The sequence below is a fragment of the Gopherus flavomarginatus genome, chromosome 2 (assembly GCF_025201925.1).
Source record: "Gopherus flavomarginatus isolate rGopFla2 chromosome 2, rGopFla2.mat.asm, whole genome shotgun sequence".
In the NCBI taxonomy this organism is placed as follows: domain Eukaryota; kingdom Metazoa; phylum Chordata; order Testudines; family Testudinidae; genus Gopherus; species Gopherus flavomarginatus.
The window spans coordinates 290908491-290934735 of NC_066618.1; the positions used below are offsets into that span (position 1 = coordinate 290908491).

Genomic DNA, 26245 nt, shown 5'->3' on the forward strand with positions numbered 1-26245 from the left:
AATTCTTTCCCTCTTAATCACCCTAACAAGTAACAAATACATACGAACCCCTTAATAGGGTGTTGTCATTCATTGCAATGCCCACATCATCTCAATAATGCAAGCAGTTAAAAATGGAGAGTGAGCCTATTGCCCCTTAACCAACTGAATGTTGCATAAGCCTCCTGTGGCAATCTGCCCAACATTAAAAAAATGTTTATGTAATTCTGGAAAAAAATGCCAAGAAACTTGGAGGGGTGTTTTCTTTCCTGAAGCAGAAAGGAAGAAAGTGCATATTAAGCTTTAAATATAATAAAAAAAAACACCATCTCAGCTGATCAGAAGAGGATGTTAACTGTCAGGCAATGGGGAAAGAATGCATAACATTTTTTTAAAACAACAACAGCAAAAATAAGCATCAAAGCTCTTCTTGCAGATTTCTCTGCTGAAAGTTAGATACGTAGCTTAATCCCTCACTCCTTGAAAAAAGCTTCACGCTAATCCTAGCTGTAAACTCCAAAGACAACATAAGCTCAACCTCAGCAAACCACGTATGTTTCTTTGTTTGGGGGGAAAATGTGCATATGAAAACTGCACTTGTACAGCAAGAACTCATAACAACAGGTCAAAACATCGCTTGCATTCCCTTCTTTGAATGTCTGTTATTTGCTTTACACTACAGAGAACTCTCTAGGAGTCTGGGTGCTACAGAATGTGGCTCCTTGGATCGCGGAATGTATGTTGAATAAGGACCTGATCCAAAGCCCAATGAACTAAACGGGAGTATTTCACTGGCTTCAAGAGGCTTCTATCAGGCCCTAAATTTCCAGACATCCTAGGATCCAGGTAATATAGGCATAGGGTGCCACCCATGATCTACTGCGTACAATGAACATGTACTGCAGTCAGTAGCAACCTGTTGGCTCACATCAGAAGCAGAGAGGACTATGACTGATTAGCTCTGCATTACCAGCAGATGTCCTTGATGGCTAGCTTGTATTAGGGGGAAGACGGCTAATTTATCCAGCCGCAATCATAACAAAGGCTGGGATTTTCAATAAAAGTCATCTAGCTCTTTAAGCCATCTTTCAAAAATCCCTCCCCAAGATGATAATAAAACAGAATAGTACGTGCCCATCTCTATAATATGGCTGTATTTCCATGCACAGATTCTGCTGCTATCCAGAACCATGAGACCCAAGTTAGAGAAGCTTGTTTATAATATCACGAACCCACGACGAATGTCCGCCTTTGGTTTATCCACATTCAGGGGAGGTACTATTTACCTGGCTATAAACTAGGAAAGCCTGTGTGGTGTTGTGGTACCATGAAAAACAACTAAATATCAAGGCCCTTAAATTGAGACATCCCTCAAAATACAACCCATGAAAATTTCTAATGAAAGGTTTGGGGTTTTTTTTGAATGATTCACAAACAAAACTGGACTTTGAATGAAAAAGGCCTTTGAAAACATATGTTTAACGGTGACAAAAAATGTTGACATTAAAGATTCATCATGTTTTCCAAGCCTCCACCCCATAATAGATTAATGGATAGAGTAGGATAACACATATTGAATATGCTATTGAGATATAAAAATGAAGTACTGTTAAATGGTAAGACCAAGGGCTTTGTTAGCTAGATTTTAATAAATTGTAATTATGTATAGGGAACGAGTATAGAGAAGGTAACATTTCAGCCAAAGCCTTGCCTGGCATGAGTGATTTGTTTAAAATGACGTTATTGTTGGCGAGATAAGTAATATGTCATGCCAGAAATTGTAAGTAAGAGCTACACAAACATGTAATGATAAATATAAAACACGCTTTGTCTGGGAAGGCTCAGGAACAGAGTGACATAGAATGACGTGACCCCAAAAGTGCAAAAACAGCAGGAAAAATGCAGAAGTTGGGTAAATGAAGTCTGCACATACATCATGTACAGGATACTTAACAAAATCAAGGGGTAATGTGCTAAAAGTCGACTGGATAAAGATTAAGGAATCTGTAATGTAGAAATGTTTAAAACACTTAAGTGAACAAGGCTCAGATTGGAAAAAACACTGATGCAGAAAGTGAAGGAATGGGACTGAAGGCCTAGTCCAAGGGGTCAGAGAAGGGAACGGCCATCGTGGAATGTGAAACAACTTCCCAGTGCCCAGGATGTGGTAACTTGGGCCTATTTACCTATTCCATCTTGTCTGTTATTATTTGCTGGCATCAATACATTTGTCTGACAATAATTCTGTCTGAAATTGTACAAATAAAGGCAAAAACTGATTAAACCTAAATTGGGTGGATTTATGAGACAGTTTCATACTTTTACCTCCAGCAGTGGTTTGGAGGCATAAGAACAGGTTTTGGATCCAGCTCATCTCCAGTTCCCATCCTGGCTCTGCTACTGAAGCAGTGTGTGACTTTAGGAAAGTCACTTAACCTTCCTACCTCTCAACTGAGAAGATTTTTTACAGGATTTACCGATCCCACAGAAGTGCTGTGAGGGTTAATTACTGAATGGCTGTATAGCATTTTGAACATGCAAGGTAATATATGATGATTGTTATTCGTGTTACAATACAGCATTGATCATACCCATCACTGTTTACCAAACAATGGTCCCCAGCACAAGGGTATGAGCTCCTCCTCTGGGGAGCCAGCACCCTGAACTCCTATTGCCTTTGGTAGGAGTTAAAGACACTTAGTTCCTTGCATGAAGCAAGGATCAGATGAATTAAAAACAATAGGCTCGGTCAAGGGCTGTCTTTCCATTGGATAACTTTCCTTTGGCTCGTGTCCTGTATGCACAGGGGCCTGATCCGGATCCCACTGAAATCAATGAAGTTTTGGTATTAATTTCAATGGGATCAAGAGCGGGCCCATGGTTAAATCAATTAATGAGCTGTCTCTTGAGCTTCTTTTCCTCCTCCCATATTTCTCTTCCTCCTTGCTTCTTTTAACTGCCCCATCAATGCCTCTGCTCCTTCTCTTGTCCCACTTCTTTTTCTTTCCTTTACACCAGCTTGACAGTTTGCCCGTCTGTTTCATTTATACTGTGATTTGTTTTGGCATTGCATAGTTATTGCACAAAGTGAAGTACAGGTGTACAGACACAGACACTTATAAGCCATTCCTAGGAAAGGTGCACAAGAAATTCAGACACTTGATATGGGTATAGAAAAATAACCAACAAGTGTATTCAAAGACTATACAAGAGAGAAGAACAAAGTGTCAGTTAAATGATCTTGGGCTTCCTTTCTCCGTGAAAAAAAAAATGTACTGAGCAGGAACAGTTCCAGCCATTTTGCCGGCCAGGGCAGAAAACATTTTCACACCCGCCTCATCCCCAGTGACCAAGCCAAAAAAAAAAAAAAGATGCCCTAACCACAGCCAACAAATCAGTGTATTAAAAGAAAGAGGAAAAAACTTGCAAAGGTATGGAGCCCCTTAGAAGATGGCCCCCAGGGGCGACAGCCCTGCTTGCCTGCCCCTACAACTGACCCTGATCCCAAGGAGCATCAGAGTTTATGAAAAATAGAAAAAGGAAGAAAGTGAAGAAAAATTAAAAGGGAACAGAAAGGCAAGGAGAAAAGAGAGAAATGACGCCAAACGCTACATAATAATAATGAAATCAGTCACCCATTTCTCAGATTTGGATCAAGGAGCTCTGGGGACAACAATCACCAAAGGCTAAGGGACTTTTGGGTGTTTCAGAAACCAAACTGTCACGGAGTCCCTGGGCGATGCTCTGGAACTGCTCCCCACAAAGCTAGTCAGGACTTTGGGGAGACTGCTCTCCCCTGGAGCAGACTGTCTTCAGGGCAAGAAGCTCACACAGCTTCACCTTCCTGGGTCTGACCTTGGAGCATTCAGCGAGTCCGCCCAGGCAGGGTCCTGGGGAAGCCAGAGGGTCCTGCACGCACCCCCACTTCACAGTCAGACGTGGCTCTTAGCCAGACAGTAAAACAGAGGTTTATTAGATGACAGAGCTAAAACAGAGCTTGTAGGTACAGAGAATTGGACCCCTCAGCCGGGTCCATTCTGGAGCCCAGCAAGCCAGACAACCCCATCTGCCCTTACTTCCCGTCCGCAGCCAGCTCCCAACTGAAACCCCCTTCAGCCACTCCTTCTCTGCTGAGTTCCTTTCTCAGGCCAGGAGGTCACCTGATCTTTTTGTTCTCCCACACCTTTTGCATCCCCTTGCAGGGGGGAAAGGGCTCAGGCCATTAGTTGCCAGGAGACAGAGTATTGGCCAGAAACTGAGGCACCCACACAGTATTCTGAGGAAACATTAACAACAATCCCACTTCATCACACCAACTGCAGCCTATTATTGTATATATAACTTGGGTATGTTATCCTGGGCAAACATGGTTTAAGATCAATCTAAATTACATTTCAGCCTTCTTTGGAAAACGTTTTAAAATGGGTCTTGCTAACATGACTGTAGCATGATGTCGATAGGGTATAAGTATGAAAAAAAAATTTCTTTTAATAGACTGAAGAATTGTCTGTAAAAACATGTTAACAAAGTTGTGAACTGGCCATATTGACGGCACAACTGCGTTAACGGAAAACTATTTTTAAATGGTTTCATGCAGTTGGAAATATAGTATAGATGGGTCTTTTAAGATTCACTGAACCTATTCTACAGTTGTATGGACACCTGGAGTACTACAATGTGGCTGACTCTGCATGTTCATATATAATGTGATCATGTCCACAGAGTTCTGCAAGTTGGCTGACCTCATTGGTATGATGGTGCAATCAACAGAGACAACAAGTCTCACAATCTAATACTCTGGGCCAGAGCTCCACTGGCATGAATTAGAAGAGTTTCATTGACTTCAAAGGAGCTATGCCCATTCGTACCACAAGTGCATGTGGCCCTCCCTCTTGATCTGAATGTATTAAAGAGGAGAGTGGCTCAAATCAGCTGTCTTCTATTTAAATTAGATATGGCCTTCATGCGGCTGGCAAGTTGCTGATGCAGCTGTTGGCTGATCAAATCATGGACTTCTTTGTTCTATCATTTCCAAGACCTTTCCATACAAGGATCACAATGCACTTTACAAAAATTAAGCAAACAAATCTTACCCATCCTTCTGCAGTAGATATTATTATGCTCATTTTACAGATGTGTAAATTGAAACACAGAGAGTAAGTAGCTTAAATGCTGTCCTGAACAGAAATGCATTTAATTGTGTGTTTAGCTACTTTAACATAAGAACATAAGAACGGCCGTACCGGGTCAGACCAAAGGTCCATCTAGCCCAGTATCTGTCTACCGACAGTGGCCATGCCAGGTACCCCAGAGAGAGTGAAGCTAACAGGCAACGATCAAGTGATCTCTCTCCTGCCATCCATCTCCATCCTCTGATGAACAGAGGCCAGGGACACCATTCTTTACCCTTCCTGGCTAACAGCCATTTATGGACTTAGCCACCATGAATTTATCCAGTTCCCTTTTAAACATTGTTATAGTCCCAGCCTTCACAACCTCCTCAGGTAAGGAGTTCCACAAGTTGACTGTGCACTGTGTGAAGAAGAACTTCCTTTTATTTGTTTTAAACCTACTTTCTTAAATCTGGGGCCAAACACTCTGTGAAGCAGCTATCTGTTGTTTGCAAAGCATCCCTACCCATGGAAGCATCATCTACTGGGTATTGCAGATACTGTACAGCATTCTGCAAAAACACCACATATCTGTTGATCAGAGAGTTTCAATCTCTTCTCACAGTAGACTATGGACTGAGTTCAAAAAGTCAGAAGATCATCAAGCTAGAAAACCAGCTCTTTTGAGACTCCCTCTGCACATCACATGCCATGTCTGCATTCAGCTCTCATTACTTTATGCAGTCACTTCTTTTTTCCAAAAAAAGAACATCCTCAATCTGTTCATTGCTTTAGTTCATTTTAGGGCAACATAAACAGCTTTCAGTTCTTTACAATCCACACAAGCCTTCAGAAATATTCAGTGTTTACTAGGGCTCTGTAGTGTTAAATCAAGTATGACTATCACCCTTAAAAGCCTAAATGATGGAGTCATATCTATACTACTAACACATTTTGACAGTATCACTACCTGCCTAAGTAAAAACAGTTTACTCACCCTTGTAAACCTAGAAGGTGGAGTCACAAGTTACCAGAATTTCTTTTCAAAAGTTGGCATTGTTATTCGTAATACCCAGACTCTTAATTTAGTCAATGGTATAAACTACAGTGTATCATTTAAAAGATAAATAGCTGGAAGGAATAGTAGATTCATTTACTCTCTCTCATCCTCTTGGCCTGATAGCTGGAGGTGGATGGGAGCTGATATTAACGAAGTGAGAAGAATCCTGAATTAAAATCAGTAAGTGTTGAGGGCCATGAGTGTCTGATTACTTCCTTTGATCATGTGAAAACTTTCTCATAATTCTAACAGGACAAAAACTTCAATAAAAGAGATGTTTCTATTTTGCCACTGGATTTTAAGAATAAGGTTACAGAAAATCGTGATATTTGCTCTTGCTAATTCCTTGCTAGAGATATTAGAAAACAGAAGTAAAAAAATATTGTAATCTGAGTTTGGGAAGATCTCCTGGGGAAAGAATACAAATTCTCTTTCCATTTACTCGGTACTCTCAGATTCCTTTATTTAGTACTGGGATTGACAAGTTACGCAGACCAGCAACTACCTACTACTGCAAGCCAATAAAAATAAAATGATCTAGAGAATACAAGAGTAAAAAGTTGGCTAAATCTTATTACTGCAACTGACTTGGAAGGTTTTTAATTATTTATACTTCCGTTAAAATAGATCTTTAATGATTTATATTTAAGATGAACTAATGAGTTGTGTTTCTTTTTAATGTGGAGTCAAAATTTGGCAAAATGTGGATACTGCAGGACATTTGCTGCAGGGAGCTGTCCCTTTCAGCACCGTATTTGTACAGTAGACATTCAAAATGAAGCTCAATAAATACAAGTCAATCTTGCTTTCATTTGGGTCTTTGTTCTAAATAAATAGTCTCTACCAGGCTAAGATAGTCATTGTGATCATCAAAACTAATTTTACAGGGGCACTTAATGACTGGGCCGTCTTCGTTAACACAGTTTGTGCTGCTTGAATTCAACTGGGAAGGTTTTGAAGGAAGAATGAGATGTGCGTGCAAGCAATGTGTGCAAGTTTAGAATAAAAACAGGAACAACAACAGAAGATTAACCTGAACAATTAATATTACCGCACAATATAAGAAGCAACATCATAGAGGAAAAATGCTTTAGTATTTCCTTTCAATGTCCAAGAACTTCTTAAGTAGACCAAAATTGAAAATGAGAAGTTTTTTACTGGAAAATTAATCTTTTTGGATGAACAAGTAATTTATCCACAATATTTCATCCACTCTAATTTTTTTACAGACAATTGTTATAAAAGATAAAATCACTGGGCAACTTATGCTTTGACTGGATTATGTGAAAGACAGAGTAGAAGAAAAGCAAGACAGATATAGTAACTAATTTATTAATAAACTTTTGGAATATTGATCACTTATCTTAACTAGTATTTATAAGTGTATTCTCTGGCAGGATATCTCGCCATTGTGTCTTTCCACTGCACTGTTTCTTCCAGCACTTGACTACTGCTATAGATATTGTAATGTTATAAGAATGCTGACCTCTCAAAGTGCCTCAGCTCACTGATAAGAATGGTACCCAGTGTACGAAATGGGTACATGTCCAAGGCTATTGATTTTCAATTCTTCATTTTAGAAAACACCTAAGCATCATGTAACTGACATTGTTGACTTAATAAACTTCAGCCTTCATTTTAGCAAAAGAAATTGGACTCTTCTATATTTTTCATTAAGTCATTTCTATTCTATCTCAAAGGAAAACATTGATCCAACTTTCCTCAACTTTGGAAACAAAAGCAAGTTTTTGTTATTTCCAGGTAAAATATTGTTTAAGAAAAAAAATTCATTTACAACCCTTCATACCCATCACCAGCATAGCTTAGTGACTGTGAAAATATTTAACTGTTGTTTACAGCAGGCATACAAAAGTACAGTAAGTAAATGGACACATATTTAAATCATATAATAAGCCATATGAACAAGATAGTTCAATGTTTTAATAAGGCACAAATAAAAAACTAAAAGATGCAAAATTGGGGAGAAGAAATCCCACTGAACAAAACAGGAATCTAGTTCTAGCTTTATAGAGCATGCACAATAACCATATGTTGCATGGCCTCCTATGAAATATTTATGTTTTCTATTCATAAAAAGATGTCTGGCAGTGGGGAAAAAACTAATCAAGGAGATAAACAAAAGCAGAGACTCTCTCTTAAAAATCTCATCACCTCCATAAAGAGAACTAGGCTTCACATTGTCAAATGATCTTTCGTAGAAAATGATTCGCTGCCCCAGGTAAGAAAGTCAAAATATAGACGTAAGTAGACACTTTTTCCTGACAGCTCAAAGGAGAGCGGATATTCTGCTAAAAACTGACAGTATCTTCAGGTGGTAATGTGCAAATTTGTTGTAACAAGCCCTAAACAGTCAAAAGATAATGTCTGTCTTTATTAACAACAGTAAGCTGCTCTTTCATGTCCTGTTCAATATAATGCACTATCAAACATTCACTGAGCTGAAGTGACTTTCTCAGATCTCTAAGGATATTAAAGAGGAACATGTCCTGTGAGAAGGACATATCAGCTCCCTCATTAAATGCAGCCTATTTAGTATAAAACAAGTAACAACGTCAACACTATACAGGCCAAAGCAACAGTGCTACAGTTTTATCTGTAGATTACAGCCTCTAGTAGTCAACCCGCTTGTTTTTATTTCAGGAAACAAAACTTTGTTTGGAACCTGCAGTTTTACTGGAGTGAAATATAGAACTGCAAAATGACAGCCTGTAGCTTTGTCAACATATTGTCACTTGACAGTCTCTGGAAACTTCACTTTTAAGTTGAGTAATGAATAAGGGTGAGTGATTGTCTTTACGTTTGTTTAATTGTTTACCCCCAAAAAATGCAGGCTCGGGTGTGACACAATACACCACTGTTCAAGCACCAGTCACTGCAATTTACAAAACAAAATTTCTGGAAAATAAGGGTTGTAAACAAGACAGCCACAGACAGAAACGATGACTGTATTCAGCGTCTCCTGGCACAGCACCCACCACTACCAACACTGTTTGCAAACAGAGAGAGACAACTTTTCCCATGATTAAATGAAGACTTATGATTAGCTGATGCAGGCTTCATTGCCATCATCATCATCAAATAGCTCCTTGTATGACTTCCGTGCCCCCCCACAAAGTCCCTGAAGCTTGCAAGTGAAGGAGTGCCCAGGGTACAGTAAGTAGCTAAGCCAGGAGTTGCAGAGCAGAAAAGGTTGCACATCCCAGCCACCTGCCTTGAGGTTCCCGAGCAGAGTTTTGGGGTCTATTATCCTTTTCTTCCCCTTCCTCGGAGAGAGCATGAATCTCGCTTGGTGGCCAACGCCAGCCCTCTTTCTACCCCCTCACCCAACTTCAGACACACGCTCCAGGTGCAAGAGGACAAAGGCTGCCCCTCGGGGTGACTGGTGGGCCATCTCAAAGCCCCTGGAAAGACACTAGCTACACACCACGGGGATAGGGAGGGGAAGGGGTACTGAGCGACTTCTGCCCTGTTTAACCCTTTGCATCCAACAGCCCCCAGCTCTGGGAGCTCCTGGCATCACTGGGCCAGGCCAGGGGCCGGGCACTCACCGATAGTCGTGATGACTGTGATGGCAAAGTAGAAGGAGCCGGCGAATTTCCACTGGACCCCGGCCCGGTGGGGCTCGGACTGCATGATGACCAGCTCCAGCTGCCGATAGTCCTCGCTGGTGATGTTGTATTTCCCTTTGAGCCGGATCTCCTCGGCTTTGAGCTTCTCCTCCTCCCGCATCTCGTTGTCGGACTCCAGGGCATCAAAGACGGCGGCCCCGACCAGCAGGTAGGTGAACGTGCAGATGATCAGGGACAGGGTCCGCACGTTCTGCCTCTTCATGGCCGCCAGCAAGGGGCGAGTGAGGGGACCATGTCCCCCCCTGGCCGTCCGGGGATCCGACAGGGTGCAGCAGCAGCAGCTGGCGGGGGGCAGCTGCAGGGGGCAGCTGCTGCTCCCAAGGCTCCGGGGCGGCTGCTCCCCGCCTCCCTGCTCGGGCTCCTGGGAGGAAGACAGGCACAGGAGGCTGCTGGAGCGCCTGGACCAGGTGCCCTGCAGCCGGGAAACTCTGCGCAGGACTTGCCCAAACCAAGCCGTCCCAGTGCGCAGGGCCATGCACAGCACCCCCTCAGCACCTCCCTCGCCGCTGCCTCCAGGAGTGGGCGGGGGGGGGAGACGAGTCCCACTGTCCTGGGGAGGGGAGGACCAGTCCTCGAGTGCTGGCGAGGAGAGGCTGAGCGGCACGGGGAGAGGGGTGAGGGTGCCAGGCGGGGAAGGGCTGGGGGAGCCACCCAGCAGCAAGGCAGACTCTGTGCAAGGGGAGGTTGGGTTTCTGCTGCTTCTCCGACAAGTTTCTTTACTCAGCACTTCTCAGGCTGGCGAGGGGGAGGGGAGGAATGGAGGATGGGGGAGGGAGGGAGAGGGAGCAGCATCCCCATCAGAGCTGCCTCGGGCAGGGCTGCACCGGGGTGGAGGGCTGCCGCCCAGGAGGAACGGGGGTCGCTTCTGGAGAGGGTAGGGGAGAGTCTGCAGCGGCGAGCACGCCAGATGTGCCGGGGAGGTGGGGCAGGGGCTTGCCCGGGACTGTCACTCTCCACTGGTTGCGTGCGGGAAGGAGGCGTGAGAGGAGCCCTCAAAGGAGGGCTGGTGCAAGGCACCCCCGCTCCGTGGCTGGGGAGGCCAGCTCCAGGCTGATGGTCAGTGGGTGCAGGTCCCCTGCCCAAAACGGATCGGAGCGATCTCCCGGGCACAGAGCACGCCCCTAGCACTCACGGGGCACCGACTGCACCGACGGGCTTGATTGCGGAGACCAACTTTGTATGAATTGTTCCTAGCCAAAGAATTCAAACCGGGCGCTTTGTGGCGTCTGCCCTCAGCCGCTCCCCGCTGAAAGAGCCAGTCTGGAGTCAGGTGGCTGGAGATAGCCGATGCTCAGCCCGCCTATGAACGAGACAGTATCAGACGTTAGCCTGTGAGTTTTCGGCAGCATACCCACAAAGCTGACTGTCCTCGCTGCGGGGAACCGAACTCGGGGGTGCCGCTTCCTTCCTGGGTTTAAGCAGAGTCCGCCAGCGCCGGGCACAAACCAGCGGGAGGAGGGTCCCTGGGGCCACGGAGAAGCGTACAAAAAGCAGAGGCGTTTCCCAGGGTGGAGGAAATCAGCAGCCCACCTGGCTGGATCTCGCTCTAGCTCCGAACAGACACAAGCCCATCAACCTGTCTGGCCCATGGAGGTGAAGCATCAAATCCCAGGGAGGCTCATTCCATCCTTTCTGCGACGGGCAGGAAAAGACACCGCAACCATCACCCGAAAATACAACAGGAGCCAGGGGTGTCGCGCCCCTCCCCCTCACACACACACACCCCCAGCCAGACCCCAAAACTGCCACTTTCTATTGCTCCTGTCCTATTTGCGGCTGTTGGGTTTCTTGGACCAATGCCTTTTAAAAAGAGCAATTCTCCGCCTCCTCCCAAGGACTTGACAGCATCTCGGGGAAAATCAAGCCACTGCTCCAAGCCATCTCGCTCGCTCCCGTCCTCCCAGCAGGTGGGGGGAACAGTCCCCAGGCAAACCAACCTGCAGTGGCTTTTGTGAGCAGCAGGGGTGGGTTTTTCCTATTAACCCGCTCCTTTCCGAACCACTTTTGATGCTCCCGCGCTGCTCCCACCTTGCCTGCAAGAGGCTGCACTGATCTGTTGCTCCCCTGGTCTCTCTCCCCGCAGGTCTCCTGCCTTGCACCATCGCAGGCGGCTCGGTCCCCTCCCCCGCTGTGGCCACTCCCAGCCTGCTCCTACTATTCTCAGCCTAGCAGGGTTTTGCTGGGAGCCAGGCACCACGTGGTGCAGGTTTTCCAGGCAAGCTCCCTTCGCTCTTTCAGCCTGTCCATCAGCTGGGGGGGCAGAAGTAGCGGGGCGGGGGGGCGGGGGCAGGTCTTGCTTCCCTTCAGAGTCCGCTGAGCCAGGGGCTGCGTGTGAGGAGGGATCCTGGGACCCGGGCTGGAGACGACGCTTCAGATCTTTGCCATGCGCTGAGGCCAGGAGTGAAACCAGTTTAAAACACGCTCCGCAAAGTTCTCTGCTCCCCGCAGGTGTTGCTAAGCGGGCAAGGCAGGTGCCGAGCCCGCATTTTTCTACCCCCACCTGCAGCCCTGCTTTTCTTGGCTAGCTCCGGCCGAAAGGGCACGGCGGGTCTCCCCCCAACCCCCGCCAGCTACTTTTCTCAGGTGTGTCACCACCTAGTCCTCACCCCAGGCAAGACCCCTGGAGCCAGTGTGTAATGCGGGGCTACTCGCTGTGTTCGCCCGCCTGCAGCAGGGGAGCCGGGCACGGGACAAAGCAGAAGTTACCCACCACGAGTGGGTTTCTTTTTCCCCTGGTGGTAATTGCAGCGGGTGGAATCACAGAGCCGGACAGGCACCCACCCCACCAGAGCCTGCCCCTCTGGGAGCCACAAAGAGCTTTGGCAATATTACGCGGCGCGCTGTGTGAAATAAGCACCTTCGGTAAATACGGTGACTCAGAGGAAACAGCTGTTTATGGTTAAATAAAGCAAACCCCATTATAGACCCTGGAGCAATGAGGCGCGCGACGATTAGAGCAATTATGAATCATGACTGGGCTTGGCTGCTCACGGCCAAGGGGGCTCTGCCAGGCGCTGGGAGGAGGCAGGTTGGTTCTGGGGCCATCACTCAGTGGCAGCTGCTAGCCAGAGAGGCAGGGTGGCCTTGTGAAGAAAGCATTGGGCTGGGATTCAGGCGGTTCTTGGCCTTGCCCCAGCCTCCCTGTATGCCCCTGGGAAAACCAAACTCTGCCCCCTACAACAGAACTTCATTGCTCCCCCTCTCACCGATTGAGGTTGGGATTTTCAAAGAAGCACAAGAGCATGAGTTGATCACTGGGAGTCTAGTGCCTAATTTATTTAGGACACAACCCCCGCCTTAGAGGATAAACTCTTCAGGACAGGGACTCTCTCACACACTGTGTTTGCAGGGCCTCTAGTACAATGGAGCTTTGATCTGGATCGGATCCAGGTAGGTGCTACCCTAATCCGAACAAACAATAACAACCACCTTATTTATTCAAGGCTGACAAGGTTCCATACACAAAGACAGAGTTGGTCAGGGGATAAAGGGAGGGAGCTCTACGATGGCAGTGTGCTATATGTTTTTAATATGGATTTTCATTTAATTAAAGGCCTGGTGATGATGCTCATCACAGATATTCAGGAATGAGGCTTCACCGTGTTCCAGGTGTTTGGATACAGGCAATTCAGGAGATTTCCAATAGCTTGGGGCATTCTGAAAATCCTGAGAGGGCCTCCTCCTGCTATTTTTACATGGCTGGGACAGGTGTATTTTAGTAGGTCTGATTTAGGGCCAGAGCCTGAGGTGTTCGCTCAAGTCAAACTCCCCTTGATTTCAATGGAGACGTCGGAATTTGGGCCTTCAGATGTAAGGCTGGGATTTTCTAAAGAGTGTAAGGGTCTTAGGTGCCTAATTCTCAGTGAAATCCAATGAGACCTGGGCAACAAACTCCTGCAGACTCGGTTCAGAGTCTCAGCCTATGTTTCCAAGGCTCTGTCTTCCTCGGTGCTTCCACAGCAACTAGGACATCGTAAGGCTCAATGGATGATGACCAAGATTTTCAAAAGTGACTAGTGATTTTGGATGCTCAAATTTGAGCAAATGTGTTAAGCAGCCATCCTCTGAAAATCAGGCCCTTTTAAGATGGCTCAACTTGGGTAGTCAAAAAGTGAGACATCAAAAATCACTTTTGAAAACCTTGGCCAATTATTCTTGTAATTGAATATGCTGTGGGATTAGTTTACAGAGCAGAGTAATATTTCATTAAGGTAATACCTTCGTCACAGCAGCTACATAGCTTACGCACTTCCAAATCCACAACAACGACATATATGTCAGGAAGGACTCACAGATGACGGACATGAGCTACAGTGTCTAGGGCCAGAGACTGAAGAAAGAGTTGCTTGCCCCCTGGCTTTTTTGCAACTGAGCAGTCTGATTAAGGTTGCCCATTTCTGATTCTCCAGGGGAAGTGTGGGCGGGGGGGGAGAATCTATAAATAGCTTGCAATACAGAGAATCCTACAGCAAAGTTGCTGGGAAGATCAATAGCATGAATCAAGGAGGGCTCTAAATTACATCTCAGGGGAGGGAGGTGCTGAACTGAATTGAAAAATGAGTTGCAAATGCTGTATGTGTTGTGTGTATCTAATTAACAGAGGGTGACTAGGATCAATAGCAAGGAAGGAGCGGGGCTAAAAATAGAGCTCAGGCAGGGATTGCAACCTGCGGGCAGCAGCTTGGATGAAAATGTCCCCCTGAGTAATTAACCTTTAGCTGGAAAGTGATGTTTAGTGCTGGGCTGAAACGTGTCCTGAGAACAGCCTGGAACGGATGGGGGGTGGGGAGGAGGGGAGAGAGAGCTCTGTGGTACAGTACAGTGTGTACAATTAGGCAGGCTAATGCCTCCTTTTCGCCTAGGAGACACCAGGCTAAGGAACTGGTGTCTTGTTTTCTGGGAAAATATCTAAGTGCACTCAAAGCTGCTAATGTCGCAGTGGGGCTGTGGAAGCAGGAACAATTTCTCTATCCATCTCCCTAGATACTTACATGGCCTCATCGCCATCATGTTAGGGAGTCTTAGATAAGGCCACACACAGCTCTAATCGAGCTTGCTTGCATCCCAGAACGGCAAAGCTGTGGCAGCAAAAGCCTTGGCACAGGCTGGAATTACTCACAGACCTAGCCTGCGCTGCAGTGTCACAGTTCTGGGACCCCAAGCTGCTGGGACACCCAGCGATCTCAGTCTGGACATGGCCTTGCAGATACACCCTTCCCTGGGGTGTTTCTGAGGCAGGATAGCTACATGCTGCCCTTCACTCAGGGCTAATGTCCTAAGGATAATCTAGAGGGGGCACATCATCGGGGGGGAGGGAGAAACAGGATAGGGACTGTTTGTTTCTTTGTGTTTGTACACCAGCTAGCAAGATAGGGCTCTGATTCTTATGGGGCCTCTTATGCGCTACATGACTTATATCCAATTTAAATAAGCCAGGACCGTTTATCATAGATCTTTTGTCCTCCACAGCCCCATAAGCATGTCCTAAAGAAGCCAGGATACTGAGGCAGAAGGAGAGGCATTTCAGCAAAACACGGGCGATAGAAAATTACTCCAGACATTATTTCGAGTGGTGACAGTCGCTTATTTTCACAGAAGGTGATCAGACGGAAGGAGTGGTTATTGCCACCCAGTTTACGTGAGGAGCATTTCTGATCAAGGTTTCCAGATTCAGAATGATTCTCACAGTTGAAACGTGAGAATTGCTATGCTTGAGAGACGCACCCAGATGACAGTGACTGAGGATGGCTCTGCAGAGTTCCCTAATAAAAGTTCTTTCCTGTAATTTTCAAAATGTTTCTGGGAATGAGCTGACTGTGAATGAAGACTGTCCTTCACCATGGAGCTAGAGCACGGACAGGAGCTTTGCAATTTTAAATGAAATACATTAAATGAGGCCTGATCCAAACCTAATTCGATGGGAGGCTTTCCACAGACTCAGAGGGCTTTGGATAAGGCCTTTATTGTGAAATTATTTTCACATAAAACGATGAGGGCCTGATTTTTACTGATCATTATTAATTTGTATGACTGAAATGGCTAGGAGCCCCACTCACGCACCAGGACCCCATTGTGCTACTCACTGTACAGCCCTCGGGCAGTCCCTGCTTCAGAGAGCTGACAATTTAACTATGGGACACGAGACCACAATTCTACCACGGGGATCACAAGCTCTGTTCTTGGCATCTGTTTTCGTCACACTTGTGCTTTTACGAACCCAGTGAAAAGTTTATTGATTACATACCTGCAAGGGGAATTCTACCCCTGTTTAATACATGAACATGTCTGTGTTCATACTGCAGTCGCTCAAGGTCATGATGGAGAAGAGAACCAACAGTAATTCCTAGCTCATCTAGTAGATCCCAAGTACTTTACAAAGGACGTTAGTGTCATCATTCCTATATTACTCATGGAAAAACTGAGGTATAGAGAGATTAAATGACTTGCCTGTGGTCACCCAGAAGACCAGTGGCTGAGCAAGGAATAGGATCCAGGTCTCCTGAGTCCCAGTCCAGTGCTCCATGTACTAGACCACACTGACCTTGCCAAGGATGTTTTCTTTCCTCTTTTTCCTTTTGGATGCTCCACTGGATGAGAGGGGAGCTTCACCTGAGTTAGGTGTGCAGGGTCAGGTCGCCTGTTCTTTAGCATTTTTCCTTACCAAAGTCACACCCCCCGTACAGCTGAAGGCAGAATTGAGACTGCTGCTCTAATGCTCACCCTATTGCCTAGATACTAATGTGGCAGTCACCTTGAAAGAGACTTGAGATAAGGAAAACTTGCATGGCTAGTTTCATTGACACTTGGGAGAAAGGGGTGCAGAACCAGCCTCCATTTCTAATTTTTCCACTCAGCTTTCTTTTTACTGTGAACATATTCATGTGAAATCAACTTAGGTAGCAGGAATTTAAGCATCTGGTGCAACCTAGTCTCCTCTGTTGTATTTTTCTATTCATGTGTAATTTTTATTCTGCAGAGCTTGTATGTGGCAGGAAGTTAAATAGTTAAGCCAAAGGTCTCTTCAAGAGCCACCAGGCAGGACACTGAAAACAATATTGGAGAAAACTGATCTGTGCATTGCCTTTCCTACACCGCTCAGCAGAGCAGAAGTTGCCATCTTTTGTCCCCAGACAATAAATATTTGGAGGCAACCTTGACTTACAGACCACCCTTTTTAATTAAAAATGTCGGGCCACTTCTTTGGCCCTTCAGCTATTTTTCTCCCCTCTTAGGAAAAATGTTTCTCAGAGTGCATCCAGTTCCCTGTCCAAGGTACATACATGGCCCCTGTCACTGTAGTATGAGAATATCTCACAATCTTCACAGCACTTGTCCTAACAACACCCAGTACTATAAACCTCATTTTACAGAGAAGGAAAAGCACTTACCCAAGGCACACAAGAAGTCTGGGGGAGCAGAGAATGAAACTTGGGTACACAAGTCCTAAACTAGAACCCCAGGCACTAATGGGCCATCCTTGCTCCCTTCCTAAGAGGATGTATTTAATGCATTCCACTCAGTCTGCACGTGTGTAGCCAAAACTCCATTTTTATCATTATTAGTAATTTGTATTGTGCTGCACAAACTTATAGAAAAACAAGGCTTCTACCCTAAAGGGCTTACAGTCTATGACCCTGTGCTACAAACACTTGTGCACTTATACTAAGCACATATGCATGTAACCACTTATAAAGAGGGCTAGCAAACTGGATAGAAAGAAGAGATGGACAAGACTTGAAGACAATCCTGAGTTTGAGCAAGGGAAGGATAGTAGAATTGCCAGTGGTGATTCAGAGGACATAGGAGGAAATATGACTTGAGTTTAGGAGAGCATTAAATTATTGTCTTTTTAATCATTCATTTTTAAAACTTTTTTTTTAAAAAAAGAGCATTGTTGTAATTAATATGGCCACTTAATCAGTATGGACCCTCCCCTAATGTAGCACCACCAAGCCAACCCTACTGGCTCAGTTTGCTATCAACTGCATGGGAGGCCAGCATAGCACCTCATCTTTATTCAAATGCTATAAGTATCAGAGCTCTCTCACCTCACAAGTGTGTCAGAAGGATTAATTAGTTAATGTTTGCAAAGCACTTAGAAAATGTAAAAAGCACTAAGTGCTAAGTATTATTGTTATTATTATTATTGTGTTATAATGGAAGTAAGAACATAGCAGAGCCCTACATCTAAACAAATTCAATTACATTTAGCTGTGCAGATGTCTCCTAGAGCCACGTTCTAAAATAAATCTCAGCCTGGGTATTCACAAAAGGCTACACTGTTTCCTTGAACAGAAGATTATTGTTTTACTCTCTAAGAGCAAATGGGTCATGTACCCTAATAAAAGTTTTGCCGAGAAACCAAGAGGGACAAACCAAGGCTAAAGTCAAGCACTGGATGGAACATTCCACCACCTCATATTGCCGACTCCAGAACAAATGGAAAACAAAATAGACTTTTACGTGACTGCTACAATTCTGAGAATCCCTTTGGATCAGAGTAGTCAATCTGCAAATTCTCAAAACAGCTTGTAAACACACAGGTAGCTAAAAAAGGCTTGTTGCTGAGTAAATATGAGGTGCACGTTCTCTCATTATTGGAGACAAAAATAAGGCTTTTTAGTAGGTTACATTTGGAGAGGAGTGTAGGTGGCTGTAGTATTGAGAATTTCTCTCTGTGTTTTTAGCATGCTGGCTGCTCAGCTGGAGAAAAGGGGCTTGATTCTCATTTCAGTGCAAATCAGGACTAGCTCCACTGAATTCAATGGAGTTACACTGGTGTAAAAGTGATGCAGGAAGAAAATTGGAGCAAGGTGTTTGCACTAAAGTGATATATTAGAATGATTTTTTAATTTACATAGCACCTTTCATGCCAGGATCTGATAGCTCTTTTAAAACATTAATTAACCTCAATGTCCCCAAGAGGTATGGATTACTATGCCCATTTTGCAGCTGGGTATACTGAGGAACAGAGCAGAGTTATGTGACTTGCCAAAGGTCAACAAATTAGTTAGTGGTAGATTCATGAACTCTGTTCCCTTTGTTCTAATCAATATCGAGCAGTGCCTCGGCCTCGCTATTGTTTAGTGCAAGCCCATATGACCAAATATCTCAGCATTAAACAGCAGTTGAGATGTTCTGGGCTCCACCTCCCTATTAAGCTTCAAAAACAGCATCTTAATGTGATCATAATAGGACGCCTCTATAGAGCCATGGTGGGACATGTGCCTGAACTATCAGTCACAGACCTAGGGTATGTCTACACAGCAATTAAAAACCCATGACTGGCCCATGCTGGATGACTGTAACTCACAGGGCTTGGGATAAGGGGCTGTTTAATTGCAATGTAGACATTTGGGCTCAGTTAGAGACCGGACTCTAGGGCCCTGCAGGGTGGGAGGGTCCCAGAGCTTTGGCAGCAGCCCAAGCTCAAATATCTACTCCGTAATTAAACAGCCCCTTAGCTCAAGCCCTGCAAGCCTGAGTCAGCTGGTATGGGGCAGCTGTGGGGTTTTAACTGCAGTGCAGACATACCCATAGGGCTCTATTAATCACTCCTCAGCTAGGCAAATCCCCAGAGCAGCCACTGGAAGTTTGGCTGAATAAAGAGTGCCAGATGGGACCCTTAGAGTTTAATTCTGCTCTGGATTCAGCAGTGGCCAGTCCAGTGAAGTTAGCTAGTCTAAACTGTGGTCTAGATTGTACCTTAGGCACAGCCCTAAATGGGGGGTGGGACTATGCTCCCGGGGCAGATCTCAGCAAGCACTGTGTCCCAGAGACACACTTTTGAAGCACAATTCCTCCTAGGGCTTCCATCTTGCATGGAGTGGGGGAAATCACTTCATAGAGTGAAGCATAATCCCCCTGCACCTGGGTGACAAACTGGTAGAGTGGGAGGAAATGGAGCCACGGCTCCACCTAACTTCTCCTTTCCTACCTACGCTATAAGTGGAGCTTCCTGTACCATTCCTGTGTGCTGAGGAATCATGGTGGCATTAGCAAAGGGAGATTCTTACTCCCTGTATTCTTCCACATGGCCACTTTAAAGCTAGGGACACCCTAGCCCTGAGAGCAAAACCTGTCCCTTAGTAGTGATTTTGCAGAAAAACTCACCACTAGATGGAGATAGCTGGAGCTGGCCATAGTTCTGAAATCTGTACACTTCTGCTAACTCTTGTGAAGTGCATTAGCTACAAAGCCACAAGGGTTATGGAGCAAATGTCTAAGGGGAAGATGGTAAAATTAATTTATTGGTCTGCTGAGTCAGGCAGCGGTGGCACCACCTCTCCCCCTCCCCCCGCTCAGAAGATCATGTCTTGGCAAGGATAAGAATTTTAGGACAGATTGAAAAAGCTCTGTTAAAGAAATAGGCAGAAAGTTGAGCTCCATGTAAGAAACTGATAGTAACTTGTCTTATGAACCTATCAAGCAATCTCATTCTTTTAGCTACTGTATGAAAAAGTAAAGAATATGATTGAGTGTTTTCCATATAAATGTCATGAAATAAACAGTGTTCCATTTTCTGCCGCACATTCCCTTCTAGAGTAAATGTCAGGTTTACAAGATAAAACAGTAGCTAAATCCATTTGGCCTCTATGCATCTCCTCTGTTCTAAACATATAGTACAAATATCTTTGCGCTGACTACTTTGTACATTGAAATCTCAAATTCTTCCAACTTATAAGTGGGCTACTAATAAAGTTATATAGAAGGATGAAATACTAACAATAATTGAGGCTAAATATCAACCTAGTCTCTTATCACATCCCCCTGCCATACTCCTTACCCCCATCACCCCACCAGTTATTCCAGCCTCAGTGCTCTATTCTTTTTGGTCTCTTCTCCTGCTCCTGTGTTTTCTTTCATGCCTCCCCTTATTCATGGAATACTGGGTTTGCCAAGCCACTCCCCAAGCCCCCACTAAAACTCACTTCTTTCACGGTATCCACTAAAACTCAGGTGAATACAAGTGACTGTATAAGGCACTGCACAGGGTGTTAGGCCTGGTTTCTATCCCTGCGTCTGCCACTAGGTGGCTGTATGACCTTGGGGAAATCACTTCTCCTCTCTGTGCCTCCATTTCTCCACCAGCCAAATGAGGGACTTGTAGTCTGATCCAGCATGCCATGCCAGCTGCTTGGAAACCAGCTCTTTTTGTGGGCCTAGCAAATCGTAAGTCTGGCCTTGGTGTAAATAACTGGCTTTATTGGGGGTTTGTGTAAGGACTGACAATGGATTAAGCAAGAGTCTCAGGATTCAGCCCAATGATTTTATTATCACAGTGTCTCTACACTGTGCCTAGCATGACTTCTGTCGTTTGGGTGAGACGTGACCTCCAAGACAGACTCATAACCCAGCCTAAAGGGAAGAGAAATGGGAAGGTGAATCTAATTCTGCAAAAGAGCACTACTCGGTGCTAAGATTGTCATGACGTTTCAAAGGAAGGGGAAGGGAATGAGGAGAGAGAGGGAGAGAAAGAGCCTCAAAACAACACTTTTCATTTTCAAAACCTTTCACTGGCTCACCAGAGAACATGGCAGCTGATCCCAAACCAGCTATTTCCAGCTCTCCATTTTGAGAGGACTCCCCCCATGGAATTGTAACTAGGATATTTCACTGCCCCTTCCTTTCTCACATGGAGCAAAAAAACAACTTGAAAACAGGACCAAAAGCATGGTTCTCCTCACGGTAAAATGCAACAGAGTTCATCCCTCTATGAGGCTGGTCCTATCTAAGGTATTTATATGGCCACCATACTCGTTACTGTGGTGCCTCACAATCATTGGTGGATTTCTCCTCCCAACACCCCTGTGAGGTAGGGAAGTGCTATTATCCCCTTACAGATGGGGAACTGAGGCACAGACACTAAGTGACTTGCTCAAGGTCACATGGGAAATCTGTAGCAGAGCAAGAAACTGAAGTCAGGTCTCCTGTGCCCCCAAGTGCTATAACCACTGGGTAGTCCTTCCTCTCTGCAGCTCCTATGTGGGCAAAACACTTATAATAATCCATGGAGTGTTCCATGGGAAGGACTGCACAACCAGGCCTTCAAAGGAAAATTTCATTGTACAGTAATATCAAAGTCATACTGGGCCAAATCTTCAGCTGATGTAAACTGGGGTAGAATCATTGACTTCAAAGGAACAAGGTATTTATACTAACTTAAGATCTGGCCTATTCTGTTCACTGTATCTAAATACATAGAGAATAAAACACAGAATTTATTTAATATAAAATCAAAGCAATCACCTAGGCTATCAGATTATTTAGAATAGATCTCAGGGAATTGGTTACTACTTGATTAGTAAGAAAGAAGGAACTTTTAATGTAAGGGAATGCTTTTGTTTTTAAGCAACCATTATTAAATTAATGCTTAACAAAATTGGAGCTTACTTTATGAAGAAAGTTTCCCCAACCCTATTTTCCCACACTAGCTGAATCCTCTTAGTCCCACCCACCAGCAGCAATATGGAGTTCCCGGTGAGCAGCATTTGTGAAACAGCGGCTTCCACTGAAAGAGAGAGACTCTTCATACCATTCAAAGTCTTGGATGTAGGGCAATATTCACAGGGGACCTATACTGTCCATACAGCCCAAGGCTTGCAGTGGGGCTGAAAATATTTCCCTGCAGCAGAGATGACACTGTTTTGTATATTTCATAAATTCCAAGACCAGGAAGGACCATTGTGACCATTTAGTCTGACCTGCTGTATAACACTGGCCACAGAACTTTCCAAAATAATTCCTAGAGCAGATCTTTTAGAAAAAACATCCAATCTTGATTTTAAAATTGTCAGTGACGGAGAATGCACCACAACCCTTGGTAAGTTATTCAAATGGTTAATTTCTCTGATCGTTACAAATGTCTGCCTTATTTCCAGTCTGAATTTGTCTAGCTGAACCTTCAAGACATTGGATCATGTTATACCTTTCTCCGCTAGATCAAAGAGCCCGTTATTAAATATTTGTTCCTCATGTAGATATGTACAGACTGTAATCAAGTCACCTTTTAATCTTCTCTTTGTTAAGACAAATAGATTAAGTCTATCATTACAAGGTATGTTTTCTAATCCTTTAATCATTCTTGTGGTTCTTCTTTGAACCCTCTCCAATTTATCAATATCCTTCTTGAACTGAGGGCATCAGAATTAGACATGGTATTCCAGCAGCAATTGCACTACTGCCAAATATAAAGGTAAAATAACCTTTCTACTCCTACTCAAGATTCCCTTGTTTATGCATCCCAGGATAGCATTAGCCCCTTTGGCCACAGCATCAAACTGGGAGCTTATGTTCAGCTGATTATCCACCATGAAACCTGAATCTTTTTCAGAGTCACTGCTTCCCAGGATAGAGTTCCCCATGCTGTATCTATGGCTTACATTCTTGGTTCCAGTTAGCCATATTAAAATGCATATTGTTTGCTTGTGCCTAGTTTACCAAGCGATCCAGATAGTTCTGAATTAGTGAATTGTCCCCTTCATTATTCACCACTCCCCCATCTGTTGGGCCATCTGCGAATTTTTTCAGTGATGATTTTATGTTTTCTTCCAAGTCATTGATTTTAAAATGTTAAATAGTGTGGGGCCAAGAACTGATCCCCACAGGTCTCTACTGGAAACACATCCACTCAATGATGACTCCCCATTTACCATTATATTTTGAGACCTATCACTTACCCAGTTTTTGTGATGGCCTTTGCAGCCCTGTGTGTGGCAAAGGGAAAACTCACCCTTTCCCAAATATTTTGGTAAGTAAGACAGTTGTTGGGGATATGGTAGGGTAGTGGACTGCATAATGCACTGGCCTTAATGCCGGACATGCCTGGCCCAGAGGATCTCTGTCCACTCCAACAACCTACAGACTTCCACCTGTATAGGAGCAGTTGCTCCAGGCCCCAGCCTAGGTTTGTGAGTGGATTTAATTCCCAACCCTCTGCACTCTTTAGTTGCATGGAGTTCAGTAACTACTCGGGCTTTACATGGGAAGAGGGTGACTTTTACCCCTAGCGAGATGACAAATCATTTACAAAACTGGTTTTGAAAATTCCAGTTTTACACACACAGAGCAGGCCCTCACAAATCTAGAAACTCAGCAAGTCTCATATTGGCACTCTATCCATCCAAGTACTTTACAAACATGAATTAATTACTAACATCCCTCTGAGGCAAGTGAATATTGTTATACCCAGTTTTCAGATGTGATACCAATGGAAAAACTTCTATTGCTTTAAACGGGACCAGGATTTCACTCACAGAAATTAGGTAACTCACTACAGTTTATACAACAATACTGCAAAAAACTATGGAAGATATGAAATTTTGCTGTTTAAAATAGAAACGTCACAACATAAAGAATAAAGACAGACTAAGCAGTGACATCTACTTCCTGAGCAAATGCAAGAAACAAAACATCATCCCCAGAAGACTTACCATCTATACCCTTCTGGTCACTATATATAACTCCAAATATGCTAAGGATCTCTTCAGAAGACTTCTGAAAAACTGAGAAACCATCTTCTGAACCTTACGTTCTCCAGAAGAGACCACCTGAAACAAGAAATCATCATATGCTCCCACACGCTGGAAGAAAAAGAAAAGAAAAAAGAAGAAGGCAACTTATCTTAGATCATGAAGGAAACCCAAAGCTATTTAAAAAACCCTGATGATATCCATCCAACAAAAAAAAAACAGAACCAGCTACAACCAACATGGAACATCACCTCTGGGAAAAACCAAGACACCATAGCACATCACATGATCACTACACTACAAGAACAAATAGATATAAACTGGCCATCAGGAAGTTTAGACTTGAAATTAGATGAAGGTTTCTAACCATCAGAGGAGTGAAGTTCTGGAACAGCCTTCCAAGGGGAGCAGTGGGAGCAAAAAACATATCTGGCTTTAAGAATAAGCTTGATAAGTTTATGGAGGGGATAGTATAATGAGATTGGTCTTTGACTATTAGCGGTAAATATGTCCAATGGCTTATGATGGGATATTAGATGGGATGGGATCTGAGTTACTAGAGAGAATTCTTTCCTGGATGTCTGGCTGGTGAGTCTTGCCCACATGCTCAGGGTTTAGCTGATTGCCATATTTGGGGTTGGGAAGGAATTTTCCTCCAGGGCAGATTGGCAGAGGCCCGGGGGGGGGGGGGGTTTCGCCTTCCTCCACAGCGTGGGGCATGGGTCACTTGCTGGAATATTCTCTGCATCTTGAAGTCTTTAAACCAGGATTTGAGGACTTCAGTGGCTCAGACACAGGTTTAATACAGGAGTGGGTGGGTGAGATTTGGTAGCCTGCATTGTGCAGGAGGTCTGACTAGATGATCATAATGGTCCCTTCTGACCTTAAAAAGTCTATAAAGTATACACAACACCCAGGGTCACCAACCTATCAAGATTACCCTTAACCGGAAGTGAAATATCAATACTCTCAAAGGGACTGCATATCTGCTCCACCACAAAACCTGATACCATACCAACAAGTGGAGAACTAGAAGAATACTTATGCTGACTCCACCTCAAGGAATTCTTCACAACAGAGATGACAGACATTATATCCACACCGACAGTCATAAGGTGTACATTGTAATTAAACAGACATGGCTGGCCCATGCCAGCTGACTCAAGCTTGTGGGGCTCAGGATGAGAGTTTTTTAAATTGCAGTTTAGATGTTCGGGCTCAGGGTGCAGCCCATGCTCTGGGATCCTCCCACCTCACAGGGTCCTAGAGCTCTGACTCCAGCCCAAGTCCAAACATCTACACGACAATTAAACAGCCCCTTAGCCTGAGCCCCACAAGCCTGAGGCAGCTGGCATGGGCCAGTCATGGGTTTTTAAGTGCAATGTAGACATACCCAAGAAAAAGGGTCATCTAACTGTACACCCTTCAGCAGATGAACTCACACACTGGATCATTACATTGATTGCTTCAGAGTGGGGAAAAACAACAATGGTGAAATCCTCAACAAATATTACAACCACCACGATCTCTCTACCACCTAGAGTATAGTTATACAGTCCTTGAAATCAAACCACCAAATAACAATGAAACCTGCAGACAAAGAGGGTGCGGGGAATCATAGTCCTTAATCATGATGACTATGTCAACAAGGCCAACAGACAAGTCTGTGACACTATAAAGAACTCAAAGAAAACCCCACACCACAATTCACACAAGAATTTAAAGCTATCTCAAATCTTTCCCCAAACAACTCCAAGAAAATCTCTATAATCTCATCCCCTATGTAGCTACATGTTTCGCAAGATACACAAACAAGGGAATCCAGGCAGACCCATCATATCCAGCCACAGCACTCTGACTGAATGAATATCAGATCTCATAGAAACCATCCTTAAACCACTCACCACACACAGGGTCTTCTTCTAAAACACTATTAACTTTCTGCAGAAAGTCCAAAACATTAACAACCTCCCC

At 44.5% G+C, this 26245-nt stretch overlaps 1 protein-coding gene and 1 long non-coding RNA gene across 2 annotated transcripts in view; one reads left to right on the forward strand and one right to left on the reverse strand.

Annotated features, from left to right (window-relative positions):
- The window catches only part of KCNK9 (potassium two pore domain channel subfamily K member 9), a 125059-nt gene extending 114889 nt beyond the window's left edge, over positions 1-10170 (reverse strand). Inside the window, exon 1 of the mRNA XM_050941044.1 lies at positions 9720-10170. Within this exon, the coding sequence (XP_050797001.1) occupies positions 9720-10002 (283 nt within the window). The 5' untranslated portion in view covers positions 10003-10170. The remainder of the gene's footprint in view (positions 1-9719) is intronic.
- Positions 9865-26245, forward strand: part of LOC127045468 (uncharacterized) — a 42505-nt gene continuing 26124 nt past the window's right edge. The window contains exon 1 of the long non-coding RNA XR_007772742.1: positions 9865-9948. This is a non-coding gene — a long non-coding RNA (uncharacterized LOC127045468). The remainder of the gene's footprint in view (positions 9949-26245) is intronic.